At 44.4% G+C, this 16,826-nt stretch overlaps 1 protein-coding gene across 4 annotated transcripts; it reads left to right on the top strand.

The window, feature by feature from the left end:
- Positions 1-620: 620 nt before the first annotated feature.
- Positions 621-9,461, top strand: LOC109939198 (proteasome subunit alpha type-2). Of its 4 annotated transcripts, none has more exons than XM_035959224.1 (12): positions 621-894; positions 1,663-1,776; positions 1,890-1,966; positions 3,070-3,134; positions 3,231-3,277; positions 3,464-3,539; positions 7,208-7,275; positions 8,123-8,192; positions 8,389-8,474; positions 8,689-8,751; positions 8,836-8,901; positions 9,153-9,461. In XM_035959224.1, exons 2-12 carry the CDS (start codon positions 1,736-1,738, stop codon positions 9,199-9,201), a joined length of 708 nt encoding a protein of 235 aa, XP_035815117.1. In that variant the 5' UTR covers positions 621-894; positions 1,663-1,735; the 3' UTR covers positions 9,202-9,461. The 4 variants fall into 4 exon arrangements, with proteins under 4 accessions (XP_035815117.1, XP_035815116.1, XP_035815118.1 ...); XM_035959223.1 differs by having other exon boundaries at positions 625-894; positions 1,666-1,776; XM_035959225.1 differs by having other exon boundaries at positions 629-883; positions 1,666-1,776; positions 9,153-9,460.
- Positions 9,462-16,826: the final 7,365 nt, after the last annotated feature.

Below are 16,826 nucleotides of genomic sequence, written 5' to 3'. Positions count from 1 at the left end.
TATATATCTTGATCCTGTTGTGATATTGTTTAGGTAATCTGTTTATATGAACTGAATAAGTTCATGTTGTCTAAACCTGATAGTGGGCATGTTCAGTTGCTGTCTAAACCTGATAGTGGGCATGTTCCTCCTGTTTTGAATATATATCTTGCTTTCAATACCACGGTATCATTAAATAACATAGTATTATCTCAAAACTGCAAAAATACTAAGCTTCTAAATAGGACCTAAATGTGTGGAAGATAAGATTATGCAAGAGCTGAGCAAACTCTAAACGGAAGGAAGAAATAAGTACAGAATTGCATATCTTAATTAAAAAACAGCTGCATTTCCTTGCTAATATCTTCTTATTATGACATAAGAAATATATGCAGAAATTTCACGCTAATGCAGACCTAACTACCTGCTCTTCCTGCTTATCAGCTCTATTTTCTTGGAGGAAATGAAAGGCATTTTGGTCTTCACGCACAAAATCATAGTAGAGAAATAATTAGAAATAAACAGTATTTTGTACACTTACTAGAACTAAATCAAACTACATATTTTCTCAATTACGCCCCAAAATTAACAAGAATGATCGACCCAAGTCAAATAGCCTATCAAAGGTAAACAACTAAAGAAGTATAGCACCCACCCGTACCTATTGGACAGGCAACGTCCTCATCTTCATCTCCCAGGTTTTCCCCTCCAATCACCCCCAGGTCTTCCTCTCGCGAGTTGCGGTCTCGCGCCCCCCTCCGCCGACCGCCGCCTCCTCACAACCGCGGAAGCTGCTTCCCTCTCCATTGGACGCGGCCAGCTTCCATCTCTCGGTCACCTCCCTCTACATCCCACGGCCGCTACCACCTTCCCTCTACCTCACACGGCCGCCGGCCTCTCCAAGGTCTGCACACGGTATGCTTCTCTGCTCAGGTTTCTAGATGATATTCTGGGTTTAGAGATTGGGGGTTCCAACGTGTAAGCAATCATACACGAGCTTGCTTGGATTCCCTAGTCCGAAGGGCTTTGTTGGCAATCGAACCCTAAAATCCTTCTTCTGATTCGTTCAGTTAGTTGTAGATTTGTGTGCTGACGGATGCCCTGCTAATCCAATACATCGATCCGTGGCCTGTCTAGATTTTTGTTCTTGAAAACGGGCAAGGTCGACATGAGTTGACAGTGTACGAGTTCTTGCTTTCTTGTTATCTAATCAAGGTGTTGGTGCAGCTTGTTTACCAAAATTTAGGGGGTCACGTGCTGCTCAGCTGCTCGGCTTCATTCATGTGTGTAATAGCTAGTAGTCTGGTACTGCTATGTGGCATTGTGGCTGTACTATATAATAGGGTTATTACTTCTTATTATTGTATTAGTGACTTGTGATGTACCATGCCATAGTTGCAATAGCTGCTATGATTTGTGTTGTTTATATATTTGCAAATGTAATATGCTACTGATTTATTGTGCTGGACATGATTTTTAACTGGGCTGTTGGCGGGGATTTTTCCCCATCGGATCCCCGTATACCCGACGGGGACGGGGACGGGGAACAGGGAATTTTTATTTTGGCGGGTACGGGGAGCAGCCCCGTTGACATCCCTACCCGTGATAAGCCCATCATGGTTCATTTTCACTATAGAGTTTCACTGTATCTTTCGAACTTAGTCTTATTTCTTATTTTGCCAGCAGGAAAAACCTTGCCACGAGTCGCCGACACTCCATCCCGGAAGAGCTAACGAGGTGACTCCCCACCGCGCCCATGGGTGACAGCCAGTACTCCTTCTCCCTCACCACCTTCAGGTTCGTGCTCCTCTCCCTGCATCTCTCGCTTGCTCGCCTTCTCCGTCGAGATCGGGGGATTTTGCGTCGTTACGGTGGTTTGATCCGGATTTTTTCGGTTGATTTTGTTGCAGTCCGTCGGGGAAGCTCGTGCAGATTGAGCACGCGCTCACGGCTGTCGGATCCGGGCAGACCTCGCTCGGGATCAAAGGTTCGATCTGCGCAGTAATCCCCTCTCACCCTTTGATGTATTAGTATTTTGCCGTTGCTAGGACACGGAGATTTGAAACGGCATTATGACGTCTTGTCACGTTCATAACATTAGGTCATTGGGGAGGGTTTAGAAATTAGAATTATGATCCTCTGGAAGTGTATTATTTTGGGTTTGTCTTCGGGTGTTTGTGTCTTTGCGTTGATTAGGACTTCCATCCTTTCTCGTTAGCAATTGCAGTGTTAATTGAAGATACCTAGATGTAAATTCAACTGTTTATATTGTTGTGATTTTCTTATCTCATAGTTATTTACACACATTTGCAGCTGTTTTCAATTTGTATGGATTGTTGCTTGGGCCATTGCATGATTCATAAGTTCAGGTTGGGAGGTGCAAAAAAAAATCACCGACTAATTAACGGTTACTACTCCCTCCATTCCAAATTATAAGATGTTTTGGCTGTTCTAGATATATATCTTTTGCTATTTACTTATATATGTCTAGATACATAGTTAAAACAATGCATCTAGGAAAACCAAAATATCTTATAACTTGAAGCAGAGGGAGTACCAATTTTAGTCATCATTAAATCATTTCTCTAATCTAATGTGAATTATAAGTTATTTGAGGTTGGGTTTGTAAGTTCCTTGACGACTATTGATGCTAAATGCATTTCACGTATTTCCCTAATTTTCCTGCATGTTCAAGCGTAAATGTGCCCAAATTTTCTTTCTTCTTGATGCTTATTCATGTTGTAGAAGTTGATGCAGATCTATCGTCGTTTGGTTGCTTTGATGTTGAATGGGTACTTGGAAATTGCATGTTTGTTTGCCCACATCATATCTAGAGCACAAACACACTGCACAGGAGTCTAATGACCATCTTTTGTTATCTGAACTTCCTAATTAACATGATATTCGAAGTTCCTTCAGAAGTCACTATTGATAGATTTAGTAGCTGTAGTGTAATGATTCGTTCCATACTATTCTTTTTAAATCAAATTATAATGTTCTATGTAATATACATGGTCCTTGGTTAGGCAGTACAACCATTTTGTTTTACTTCTGCCTCTTTGTTAATTCCGAAATATATCATGTTTGCAGCTGCCAATGGTGTAGTCATTGCCACTGAGAAGAAGCTGCCTTCTATTTTAGTGGATGAAACATCTGTATGTGTATCTAAGTTTTTGAATTTCTCTTTTGCCACATTCTGACCTTTCTCCATGACGAGTGCTAAACAGATACCTGCATGAAAAACTTTTCAGGTGCAAAAGATTCAGGCACTAACACCTAATATTGGAGTTGTCTATAGGTACTGCACTATCTTTTTTGATCTTGTATTCATTTAAATTTTCTATTTTGGAATTGGAATACATTACAATTGTGTTGAAGTTCAATGTTGGTTGTTGTTGAAGTTATGGACCTTTAGTGCATCTTCTCAATTGTCAAGTTTTTTCTATCACGTTCTATTCATGCACTTTTCTTGCATTGTTTTCAGTGGGATGGGTCCAGATTTCCGTGTTCTGGTGAGGAAAAGTCGAAAGCAGGCACAACAATATTATCGGTTGTACAAGGTATACTTTTTGGCAACTTGCTAAGTTAGATTTCTGGAAAATATTTATATATCTGGTAAGAGACTTCTTACATGCCTTAGAGGTATGAAGAGGTACTTTAATCATATGATCATATCTAGGTAGGGGTACTGCATGTTTTCATTTGGTGCCTCTTTGTATCTATTTGGATACAACAACAACAACAAAGCCTTTTTGTCCCAAGCACGTTGGGGTAGGCTAGAGATGAAACCCCATATGAAAACCTCAGAGCTCAACCCCAAAGAAAAGAAAAGGGAGACAAAGGCAAAGGAGAACTGAAAAACGACGAAACGGGAAAACACATTAAAAGAGATAAAACCCACAAGAACCAGCAAGATCTAAAAGGGCACAAAAAAAGGTCAAACGATTAAGGAGGAAAAGCGAAACTACAAATCAGGGTTCTGGCACGTGAATTGCACTTTTCCACCGCTTCCTATCCACGGCGAGCTCTTTATCAATATTCCACTCCTTCAGGTCCCTCTTCACAGCCTCTGTCCACGTCAAGGTTGGTCGACCTCTACCTCTCTTCACATTCTCGAGACGCCTAATTATTCCGATATGCACTGGTGCCTCTTCAGGTCTTCGTTGGATATGTCCAAACCATCTCAAACGATGTTGCATAAGCTTCTCCTCAATTGGCGCCACTCCTACTCTCTCTCGTATATCATCATTCCGGACTCGGTCTCTCCTTGTGTGGCCACATATCCAGCGCAACATACGCATCTCTGCCACACTTAGTTGTTGGACATGTCGTATTTTAGTGGGCCAACATTCTGCTCCATACAACATAGCCGGCCGGATTGCTGTCCTGTAGAATTTGCCTTTTAGTTTGTGTGGCACCCGGGGGTCGTATAAGACACCCGCAGCTTGCCGCCACTTCAACCATCCAGCTTTAATTCTATGACTGACATCCTCATCGATGTCTCCCTCCTTCTGAAGCATTGATCCTAAGTAACGAAAAATGTCTTTCTTGGGTACCACTTGCCCATCAAGACTAACATCGCCATCCTCATACCCCATGGCACTGAAATCACACTTCATATACTCTGTTTTAGACCTACTAAGCGTAAAACCTTTTGCTTCCAGCGTCTGCCTCCACAATTCCAACTTTTGCGAAACACCACTCCTACTCTCCTCAATAAGTACCACATCATCGGCAAAAAGCATACACCACGGTATATCTCCTTGTATGTCCCTTGTGACCTCATCTATCACCAAAGCGAAAAGATAAGGGCTCAAAGCCGACCCTTGATGTAGTCCTATGTTAATTGGAAAGTCATCGATGTCTCCATCACTTGTTCGTACACTTGTCACAACATTAGTGTACATATCTTTAATAAGATTAATGTACTTTGTTGATACTTTGTGTTTTTCCAAGGCCCACCACATTACACTCTTAGGTACTTTGTCATAAGCCTTCTCCAAGTCTATGAAGACCATATGCAGGTCTTTCTTTTGTTCTCTAAATCTCTCCATAAGTTGTCTTAGTAAGAAAATGGCCTCCATAGTTGATCTCCCAGGCATGAAACCAAACTGATTTTGGGTCACGCTCGTCATCTTCCGCAGGCGGTGTTCAATGACTCTCTCCCATAGCTTCATTGTATGGCTCATGAGCTTAATTCTACGGTAATTAGTACAACTTTGAACGTCTCCTTTGTTCTTGAAGATTGGTACTAACGTACTCCGCCGCCACTCGTCGGGCATTCTGTTTGTCCGAAAGATGGTGTTGAAAAGCTTAGTCAGCCATACTATCGCTATGTCTCCAAGGCATCTCCATTCCTCGATAGGGATACCATCAGGGCCCATCGCCTTTCCTACCTTCATCCTTTTTAGCGCCTCCTTAACTTCATATTCTTGTATCCTTCGTACAAAACCCCTGTTGTTGTCATCGAATGGTTCGTCCAATTCTACTGTAGAACTCTCATTCCCTCCATTGAACAATTTGTTGAAGTACTCCTTCCATTTGTTCTTGATCTCTTGATTCTTCACTAATAGTTGGTTTCCTTGATCCTTGATGCATTTGACTTGGTTGACATCCCTTGTCTTCCTTTCACGAATCTTGGCCATCCTATAGATATCCTTTTCTCCCTGCTTTGTGTCCAACCGTTGATAAAGGTCGTCATAGGCTTGACCCCGCGCTCTACTAACCGCTCGCTTTGCAGACTTCTTCGCTATCATGTACTTGTCTATATTGTCTGCACACTTGTCATGATGTAAGCGTTTGTAGCAATCTTTCTTCTCCTTGATAGCCTTTTGGACATCTTCGTTCCACCACCAAGTGTCTTTAACTTCCCTTCTGTTTCCTTGACTCAAACCAAACTCTTCTGAAGCTATCTTTTGGATGCATGTCACCATCTTCCTCCACATGATGTTTGCGTCTCCCTCTTCTGCCCAAGGGCCCTCCTCGATAACTCTCTCCTTGAAAGTTTGGGCCACATCCCCTTTAAGCTTCCACCACTTTGTTCTAGTGACCTTGTTATGCTTATTCCGTTGTAAACGAATCTTAAAACGGAAGTCAGCTACGACAAGCTTATGTTGGGTTACCACACACTCTCCAGGTATAACCTTGCAATCTAAGCAGGCATGTCTGTCCTCTTTTCTCAAGAGGACGAAATCAATCTGGCTAATGTGTTGGCCACTACTGAAGGTCACCAGGTGGGATTTCCTCTTCCTAAAGAAAGTGTTTGCTATAAACATGTCATAGGCTAGGGCAAAGTTCAGGATTTCCTCTCCTTGATTCCTAGTCCTAAAGCCGAAGCCTCCATGCACACCCTCGAAACTGGTGCTAGATGTACCCACATGGCCATTGAGATCTCCTATGAAGAGCTTCTCGCCAACTGGCACACTACTAACCATGTCCTCCAGGCCTTCCCAGAACTCCCTCTTTGAGTTCTCATTAAGGCCTACTTGAGGAGCATACACGCTAATAACATTGAGAACCAAGTCCCCATTGACCAGTTTGACTAGGATGATTCTATCTCCTAGCCTCTTAACATCTACTACCCCATCTTTAAGGCTCTTATCGATCAAGACGCCTACTCCATTCTTGTTTGCTGCAGTCCCCGTGTACCACAACTTGAAGCCTGTACCTTCCACTTCCTTCGCCTTTTGTCCTTTCCACTTGGTCTCTTGAACACATAAAATATTTACCCGTCTCCTCACCGCAACGTCGACTATTTCTCGTAACTTACCTGTTAAGGAACCTACGTTCCAACTACCTACACGGACCCTAGTTGGCTCGACTAACTTCCTTACCCTTCGCACCCGCCGAGGAAGATACAAAGACCCTTGCTCATTTTCCACTACACCCGGGCGCCGATGTAGCGCGCTACTAAGGATGCGACGACCCGATCCTTGCTCACTTATCACCGGCTCCAGATCAAGAGACGGCGCGTCACTTAAGGGGTGACGGCCCGGCCCTTGCTCATTTAACATCATACCCGGGTTCCGATATGGTGCGTCGCTAAGAGGGTTACGCCCCAACGATTTTCAAGGAAGCCTCTTTGTATCTTTTTGGATAGTTATAAAAATTCTCATATGTTAAAAACGCTATTGAAGTGAATTTGTAATTTAAAAATATATTCCCTGTTGCAACCTCGCTGTCAGGTAGCAAAATGTGTTTTAAATTATTGTTTCATTTCCAAATGCAGGAACATATACCTGTAACACAGCTTGTACGAGAGACTGCTGCTGTCATGCAGGAGTTCACACAGTCAGGGTATGTAACTAGACTTAGTTATTTCTATTTGCCTATTTGTGCATAAAATAATGGCATGCACTGCCTAATTTATTATTATTCATAAAAACTTAAGTTGATATTCATATTTATGGGACCATCTGCATGCTCATAATACTATATGCATTTATTAATTTTTTTATATTCAAAGTATACCCTTGGAATAACACTGTATTGTTTTAGCTGCTTATAATATAAAAAAAAAGAGTAGACCAAGTGTCGGAGGCTCCCACATGAGTGGGGTCTAGTGAAGGGGTAAACCGAGCAAGCCTTTTTGTCGCAAATACGGAGAGGCTGTTTCGAACCCACAACCTAGTGACTCAGTGAGACAGTTCTCATCCCTGCACGGTCTACCCTTCTATTAATATGCATTTAATAAAAATTTTGATAGTCAAAGACTCAAAGTATACACTTGGAGTAGCATTGTTTGCTTTAGCTGTTTGAGTCCCTTATTTGTACATTACTTAAATGTATTGCGATCACTCCTAGAGATCTTACAGTATTCCTGTGTGCAATCCAGTTATTGATTTACAATTAATTCGTGATATTGAGGGTTAAATTTTATTTAGTTGCCAAGCAAGTCAATCAGCTTCATACATAAAATATGCACTATATCTATAACATTTAGTAGCTATTTCCATTTATTGATCCACTTTACGTCATCGTGATGGCTTGACCAAAAAGCTAAACTAATAGAGATTGCTAGGATATACACCATCCGGTCAAAAACATGTACTAGCCTCTATTGTTTGGGGTGTTAAGGTGATTAGTGAAAGCTTGAGATAGGTATATGCTAATGAGTTTTACTTGTTATCCTTGCTTGTATCAGTGGTGTGAGACCATTTGGAGTATCACTGTTGATTGCTGGGTATGATGACAATGGCCCGCAGTTGTATCAGGTATACTGAAGAAGCTACAAGATAGAAACCTGTTTATTAACCTTCCAAAGAAAACTGCTTATTGCTTTACAAGAGATGATCACAAGTAGTACTTAGAAAGTGAATAATGTGTACTTTTGTGCTAACAATCACCATGATACTGTAGGATGTACCTTCATAAACTCAGGACAACTGACATTGTTGCCAATTTCTTCAGGTTGATCCCTCAGGATCATACTTCTCCTGGAAGGCATCAGCCATGGGAAAAAATGTGTCCAATGCAAAGACGTTTCTTGAAAAGAGGTACAGCCTCAATGTAGTAATGTTGTGCACTTGATCTAGACACTGTTTTGAGTTGTGACACAGTACTGCTGATAATATTCTTTCATCCGATTGTAAATAAATTCCAGTTGATTTTATCTACCTCATCAGTGATTAATGTAAGCAGCATGTGTGCTATAATTGTTCATCCTTTCCCTCTGATTTCACATGTTATATTTGTATGGTTTCATTGTAGATACACAGAAGATATGGAGCTTGATGATGCCATCCACACTGCAATTTTGACTTTGAAAGAAGGGTATCGCTCGCATCCCTGTTGTACTTGCTTAGTTTAGAAATATCCTAAATAGTTAATAATTGGTTCCGGATCTTGGACTTGCAGATATGAGGGGCAAATTTCCTCCAACAACATTGAAATCGGAATTATTCGAGCTGATCGTGAGTTCAAGTAAGTTACAGAGACTCAATCTTACTGCCATATTTATATGGTTCAAAATTACTGCATCGCTCATTGCTCCCTGACTATACGAAGAATCTGTTTCTTTAGGGTTTGCTAACAACTTGTGCCTCTCTAGCTGTAGGGGAAATGTTTGTGTTTATTTGTTGTTTTTGCAAACCTGGAGCTATGCGATATTACAAAGTCCTTGCTACATTCAAATGGTTTGCTGAGAACTAACAGTTTTTCCATACAAAATACAGAGTTTTAAGCCCAGCAGAGATCAAGGATTTCTTGGAAGAGGTGGAGTAAGCTGTCTGTTGATGATACTAGTTCAGACAACAATAGCAGCGTCACTTATGAGCAGCCAGCCTGAAGATTGTCTTGGTTTTATTACTCTGTAAACTGATTTGCTCCAGCGCCATGTGGTGGTTACATTTGAACCCTCCTCAACGCATACTGTAGACAATGAGATAACGTAGGATGAATGCTGTATTTGACATACTTTGCAGCTTGTTTATGTGATGCACGTTCTTGCGGACAGTATCGATACCCAGTGTTTATTGTCGTCTATCTGCGAATAATTGCGATTCACACTAGCAACTACCATTGCAGATTTGCTGAAGTGCTTGGATTTCGTGGCTGCAAACAATCAAGTTCGCTATCCAACTAATTTACTTTCGGCGTGTGCTAAGTTGTCACAATCTGATGCGCTTGTGCAAGAGAATTCAGTGCCTCTTTATTCCTTAAGACAGGTCAATGCCAGAACGAGACATCAATATGTCTAACGTCGTTGATTTTGACATTCAATTAGCAATAGCAACCCTTTGGATACTTGATTGGGCACACGGATCATTTCGATTCAAGTGGGTGTCTCCTCTTATCTTTTTTTTCCTCAACTTTCATTTTTCTTTTTCTCGTCCTTAGGCTTGATTGGATCAGACGCCCTATCTCAACGTCTGTGATTTTTTAACAATACGTTGTTGGTTTAACAAACGTCTGTGATTTTGCCTTGCTTCTGTGATTATTGGTGGTGAAAACAATACAGACGAACTTGTTATTTTTTAAAATGATTTATTAAGTGGATAAGGTACATAGTTATATACGGAAGTAATAAGTGATTTCATTTCCAAAAAAAGAAGAAAGAATACTTACTGTGTTTTCTTTTCTTCCTATTTGCAATATGTTCATCGGAATCCATGTCAACACAGTTATGTAGTTCCTTATTTTTCTGCGACACCGCTCGTTTATCGATCCGATGATGGCGACTTGATTCCGCGGTTTTATGTAACTATATTATTTCCCTAGTAGAAAGGGAAGAACTGTGCACTTATTTGTAATAAGTTGTTTTTTAGGTCGTATATAAAAGTTTATGAGGTTACACACATATTGTAAATATAAGAGACCGTTTGTTTGTAGGGAAGGAAAACCAAGCTTTTAGAAAACAACTATGTTGTGATCCATAAGAAAACAGAGAAGATTTTAAACACGTAAAAGATTGTGTAGGTATTTTCATTGTGAACACAAAGTAACTATTATATAATAAAAATATTATTGGAATATGGAACTAAGTTTTAGACACATAATTGTATTCAAAGATATTTTTCTAATTGCGTTAGTGTGACCAACAGAACAATAAAATGTCCATGTGGTAGAGACATGAGAGGGATTATTAGCTTGCAGTCTTTTTGGAGTTAAATATGTGGGAGGAAAGGGCAAAAAGGAATGAAAAAACCATAATTGTAAAAGCGACATTAGGATTCATATTTCTTTGTTAAACTTTTTATTTTCTATTTGGAGTTACAAGCATAAACAATAGATTACCATAAAATATTTCATGCATCATAGAGTTGTGGTGAAATTTAAGCCTGCAGCACTTAATTGTACTCCAAGATATTTTTCTAATTGCAATAGTGTAACCAACGGAACAATAAAATGTCCATATGGTAGAGAGATGAGAGGAATTATTAGCTCAGTATTCTGGAGTTAAATACATGGGAGGAAAGGGCAAAAATTAATGTAAAACCATAATTATAAAAGTGATATCAGGATTATTATTTGTTTATTAACCTTTTTCTATTCAGAGTTCCCAGGACAAACAATAAAATATTTAAAATTGTTTTATGCTTCATAGAGTTGAGGGAAAACTTTAGCTTGCATTCAATTGCAATCGAAAACAAAAAAATGCTAATATAAGTGGCGAAGATTTTTTGTAGTGAAGGATGTACAAAAGTTATTCACAAATATCCAACATGGTTAAGCAGTATTTTTTAATGTGGCATAAAGTATGGCGTTTTGGCAAAACAAAAAAAAACACATGTAGTGGATAATTAATTGTTAGAACATAAATATGTTTTTGTGCACACTTGATACAAGAACCCACAATAATGATAGCATAGCATGCCATGTTTGAAAAACTTTATTGGTCGAGGAAGAATCAAGAAATTGCATTGGTCGGTGAAGGATCAAGAGGACCAGCAAGCTATAGCGTGGAGCTTGGCTAAGGCTGTATTCAGCAACGTCCTCTATATCCATCCTCTATATCCATCTTTTACAGTCTCCTCTAAAAGATTTTATTCTCTATATCTCATTCCTCTCCAACGACGTCCTCTAAATCACATCCTTGAAAGCACCTAGAGGAGGGTGAATAGGTGATCCTGTGAAATCAAAACACTAAATAGCCACAAACTTGATTATAAAAGTGTTAGTGCGAGTTAATCAAGTTGCTATGAAGCGAGCTCTTGCAAACAAGACAATCACAGAGGAAAGCAGCACAAGAGACACAGTGTTTTATCCCGTGGTTCGACCAAGAATAACACTTGCCTACTTCCACGTTGTGGCGTCTCAATGGACGAGGGTTGCACTCAACCCCTTTCAAGTGATCTAATGATCAACTTGAATACCACGTTCTTTTTGTTTGGTGTTCTTCTCCCGTTTGCGAGGAATCTCCACAAGTTGGAGCCTCTCGTCCTTACAATATAGATCACAAAGAAGCACAAGAGTAAGGGAGAGAAAGCAACACACACAAGACTCGAATCCGCAGCTTACACACGCATACTAGCCAAGACTTGAGCTCGAAACACAGCACAGAGAGTTCACAACTCGAACGGAGCTCAAATCACTAACACAACGAATCAAATGCATGGAGGCGGAGTCTGGGAGTCTTAGGATGCTTCGTGAATGCTTGGTTTTTTGTTCCATGCGCCTAGGGATCCCTTTTATAGCCCCAAGGCAGCTAGGAGCCGTTGGAGATCAACTTGGAAGGCAAATCCTGCCTTCTGTCGAGTGGTGCACCGGACAGGTCCTGTAGCAGTCCGGTGCTCGATCTCCTTCCTTATCTGGCGCATCCGACCGTTGGGTCGGCGGTCTCATTGGCGCACCGGACAATCCGGTGTGCCCAGCCGACCGTTGGCGCTGGCCACGCGTCGCCTGCTGATTGCGCTGGCGACCGTTGCCTTGGGCGGCTCTGAATCACCGGACAGTCCGGTGCGCCACCGAACAGTCCGGTGATTTTTAGCCGCGGCGCTTTCTCCCTTTTCCGAGAGCGACGAGTTCGTCGTCGATGTACTTGGGCGCGGGCGCTGAAGACTCACCGGATAGTCCGGTGCACCACCGGACAGTCTGGTGATTTTTAGCCACGTCGCCCCGCCGATTCCCGAGAACGGCCAGTTCGCTGCCCAGCCAGCCTGGGGCACAGGATAGTCCGGTGTGCCAGGCTGGTGCTGGTTTTGGTTGTCCTGAGCCATATCTTCTCCGATTCTTTTCTTCTTTTCTTGGCACTGTTTCTAGCACTTAGATAAACATGTTAGCATTCAAAAAAACAATTTACTAAGTCTAGACACATACCTTGTTCTTCGTTGTGCACTTTTCACCTACTTAGCACATATGAGTTCCAAACAATGTGTTGGACATCTAATCACCAAAACAATAATAGAAATGGCCCAAGGGCACATTTCCCTTTCAGTCCTCTATACTCAAATACCTACATTAGAGACATTTTTTTATACATACGTATTTGTCATAGTCTCAAATGTATTGTACACATTTTAGTTTTGCTAAACCGCTTATTTAAAGTATTCAAATGGATAGAGGACCGTTTAGAAAAACTCTATATATAGTGGATCCAGCAGCGTCCTCTAAATTTAGAGAACCGTTTAGAGGACGTTGCTAGGGAGCGTAGATGACCGTTTGATCCTCTATATTTAGGGTAGAGAACCCTTTAGAGACCCTTGCTGGAGCCAACCTAAGAATGTCAGCTAACGTGCATACGTCGGATAGCATGACCAGTGGCGAAGCCACCAGGGGGCCCGGAGTGGGCCTGTCACCCCCAGGCCCAACCAAGTCAGATTAATAATGTATCCTATAGCCCATTATCTTGCTGCCAGTTTATTATTTGGTAGTCTGAAACCCTTAATTTTTGGCCCAACCAAGTGGATTAGTTAAGCTGGGTAAAGATTCTTCTTATCCGATGGTAAATAAATTATTGAGATTACTCTTAACTCTCCCTGTTGAGAGCACCTAGAGGGGGGGTGAATAGGTGATCCTGTGAAACTTGAAACTTAATCTACAAAAAACTTGATTAGACGTTAGCACAATAATGCCAAGTGGCTAGAGAGGAGTCTTAACAAAAACACAATAACCACAAAGATATCAATCACAGAGATGGCACGGTGGTTATCCCGTGGTTCGGCCAATACCAACGCTTGCCTACTCCACGTTGTGGCGTCCCAACGGACGAGGGTTGCAATCAACCCCTCTCAAGCAGTCCAAAGACCCACTTGAATACCACGGTGTTTTGCTTTGCTTTTCTTAATCCCGTTCGCGAGGAATCTCCACAACTTGGAGCCTCTCGCCCTTACAAAGATGTTCACAAATAAGCACGGAGTAAGGGAGGGATTAGCAACTCACACAAGACACAAAAATCACAGCAAATACGCACACACAAGACCCAGACTTAAGCTCAAAAGACTAGCACACTAGAACGGAGCTCAAATCACTAGAATGTCGAACAAGTGCGCAAGAATGGAGTGTGAGTGATCAAGAGTGCTCAAGGAATGCTTGGTTGTCTCCTCCATGCGCCTAGGGGTCCCTTTTATAGCCCCAAGGCAGCTAGGAGCCGCTGAGAGCAATCCGGGAAGGCAATTCTTGCCTTCTGTCGCCTGGCGCACCGGACAGTCCGGTGCACCACCGGACACTGTCCGGTGCGGAACTCTTTCCTTATTTGGCGAAGCCGACCGTTGGCGCCTCGGAGCCGTTGGCGCACCAGACACTGTCCGGTGCACACCGGACAGTCCGGTGCCCCCTCCCGACCGTTGGCTCGACCACGTGTCCCGCGCGGATCGCGCGGCCGACCGTTGGCCCGGCCGACCGTTGGCTCACCGGACAGTCCGGTGCACACCGGACAGTCCGGTGAATTATAGCTGTACGCCGTTAATTTCTTCCCGAGAGCAGCAAGTTCGCTTGAGCCAGCCTGGCGCACCGGACACTGTCCGGTGCACCACCGGACAGTCCGGTGCACCCAGACTGCGCTGACCTTGGCTTAACTTAGCCATCTCTTCTCCAACTCGATTTTTCCTATTTCCAGCACTTAGACACAATCCATTAGTCCATAAAACAATTTACTAAGTCTAGAAACATACCTTTTGACATGATTTGCACTTTGTCCACCACTTTGCATAGATTAACACAAAAGCACTTGTGTTGGCACTCAATCACCAAAATACTTAGAAATGGTCCAAGGGCACATTTCCCTTTCAATCTCCCCCTTTTTGGTGATTTATGCCAACACAACATAAAGCAACTAGAACAAGTGCAATATCAATGCAAATGAAGACTCAAGGTTATTTTGAACCATATTGGGCATATATGGATCACTCTTTGCCACCACTTGGTTTGTTTTTGCAAATCAAACTCAAATTTCTATCTCTAAGTCAAACACACATGTTAAGACATAAAGAGAGTCATTCCAAGAGAAATTGATTCAAGATTTCAAAAACTCCCTTTTTTCATAATCAATACTTCTCCCCACAAGAAGCCAACTTTTGACAAGAGAGACAATAAAAGAGTTTTTACAAACCAAAAGCTCTATTTGTCAGCGTTTCGAGACTAGGGGGTCCCTGGGCCAACGGGTGAAATGTCGCCGCGTGCCCCAGCCCAGATGGGTCGGCGCGAGACGGAGCACGAAGGGGGAACCAAAGGAGGGAGACAGGCAAAAAGGGGAAACCCGCGGCCTTCGTGTTGTCCTGCGCCCAGGTCGGGTGAGCTTGCAGTAGGGGGTTACAAGCGCCCGCGTGGGAGAGAGCAAGGGACTCTACGCGTCGCCCCGTCCTCCCGTGCGGCCAACCTTCTCTAAGAGGGCCCTGATCCTTCCTTTTATAGGCGCAAGGAAAGGATCCAGGTGTACAATGGGGGGTGTAGCAGTGTGCTAACGTGTCCAGCGGAGGAGAGCTAGCGCCCTAAGTACATGCCATCGTAGCAGCCGGAGAGGTCTTGGCACCTGGTTCGTGTGGTGTCGTGGCCGTCGGAGGAGCACTGGAGCCTGGCAGAGGGACAGCTGTCGGGGCTGTCGAGTCCTTGCTGACGTCCTCCTGCTTCCATAAGGGGGCTGAGAGCCGCCATCGTCATGGAGCGTGCGGGGCGCCATCATTATTTATCTGGCGGAGCGAGCCAGATGGGACGCCGGTCTTGTTCCCCGCAGCCTGAGTCAGCTTGGGGTAGGGTAATGATGGCGCCTCTTGATGACGTGGTCGGTCCGTGCCCTAGGTTGGGCCATGTAGAGGCTCCTCCGAGGTCGAGGTTGAGTCCGAGCCCCTGGGTCGGGCGAGGCGGAGACCGTCAGCTGAGGCCAGGGCTGAGTCCGAGCCCTAGGGTCGGGCGAAGCGGAGTTCGCCGTCTTCAGGGGCTGAGCCCGAGTCCGAGCCCTGGGTCGGGCGGATCGGAGTTCGTCGTCTTCAGGGGCTGAGCCCGAGTCCGAGCCCTGGGTCGGGCGGAGCGGAGTTCGCCGTCTTCCGGGGCCTAGCCCGAGTCCGAGCCCTGGGTCGGGCGGAGCGGAGTTCGCCGTCTTCCGGGGCCTAGCCCGAGTCCGAGCCCTGGGTCGGGCGGAGCGGAGTTCGACGTCTTCCGGGGCTTAGCCCGAGTCCGAGCCCTGGGTCGGGCGGAGCGGAGTTCGCCGTCTTCCGGGGCTTAGCCCGAGTCCAAGCCCTGCGTCGGGCGGAGTGGAGTTCGCCGTCTTCCGGGGCTTAGCCCGAGCCCGAGCCCTGGGTCGGGTGGAGCGGAGTTTCCTATGGTGCCTGAGGCTGGGCCTGACTGCCTGTCAGCCTCACTCTGTCGAGTGGCACAGCAGTCGGAGCGGCGCAGGCGACGCTGTCCTTCTGTCAGGCCGGTCAGTGGAGCGGCGAAATGACTGCGGTCACTTCAGCTCTGTCGATCGGAGGGCGTGCGTCAGGATAAAGGTGTCAGGCCACCTTTGCATTAAATGCTCCTGCGCTTTGGTCGGTTGGTGTGGCGATTTGGCCAGGGTTGCTTCTTGGCGAAGACTGGGCCTCGGGCGAGCCAGAAGTATGTTCGTCACTGGAGGGCGGCCTCGGGCGAGACAGAAATCCTCCGGGGTCGACTGCCCTTGCCCGAGGCTGGGCTCGGGCGAGGCGTGATCGAGTCCCTCGAACGGACCGATCCCTGACTTAGTCATACCCATCAGGCCTTTGCAGCTTTATGCTGATGGGGGTTACCAGCTGAGAATTAGGAGCCTTGAGGGTACCCCTAATTATGGTCCCTGACAGTAGCCCCCGAGCCTCAAAGGGAGTGTTATTACTCGCTTGGAGGCTTTCGTCGCACTTTTTTGCAAGGGGACGAGCCTTTCTCGGTTGCGTTTTGTTCCGGTGGGTGCGCGCGAGCGCACCCGCCGGGTGTAGCCCCCGAGGCCTCGGAGGAGTGGTTTG

This window comes from Zea mays, chromosome 5 (genome assembly GCF_902167145.1).
Source record: "Zea mays cultivar B73 chromosome 5, Zm-B73-REFERENCE-NAM-5.0, whole genome shotgun sequence".
NCBI lineage: Eukaryota > Viridiplantae > Streptophyta > Magnoliopsida > Poales > Poaceae > Zea > Zea mays.
This window is presented reverse-complemented; position numbering and strand designations above follow the sequence as displayed.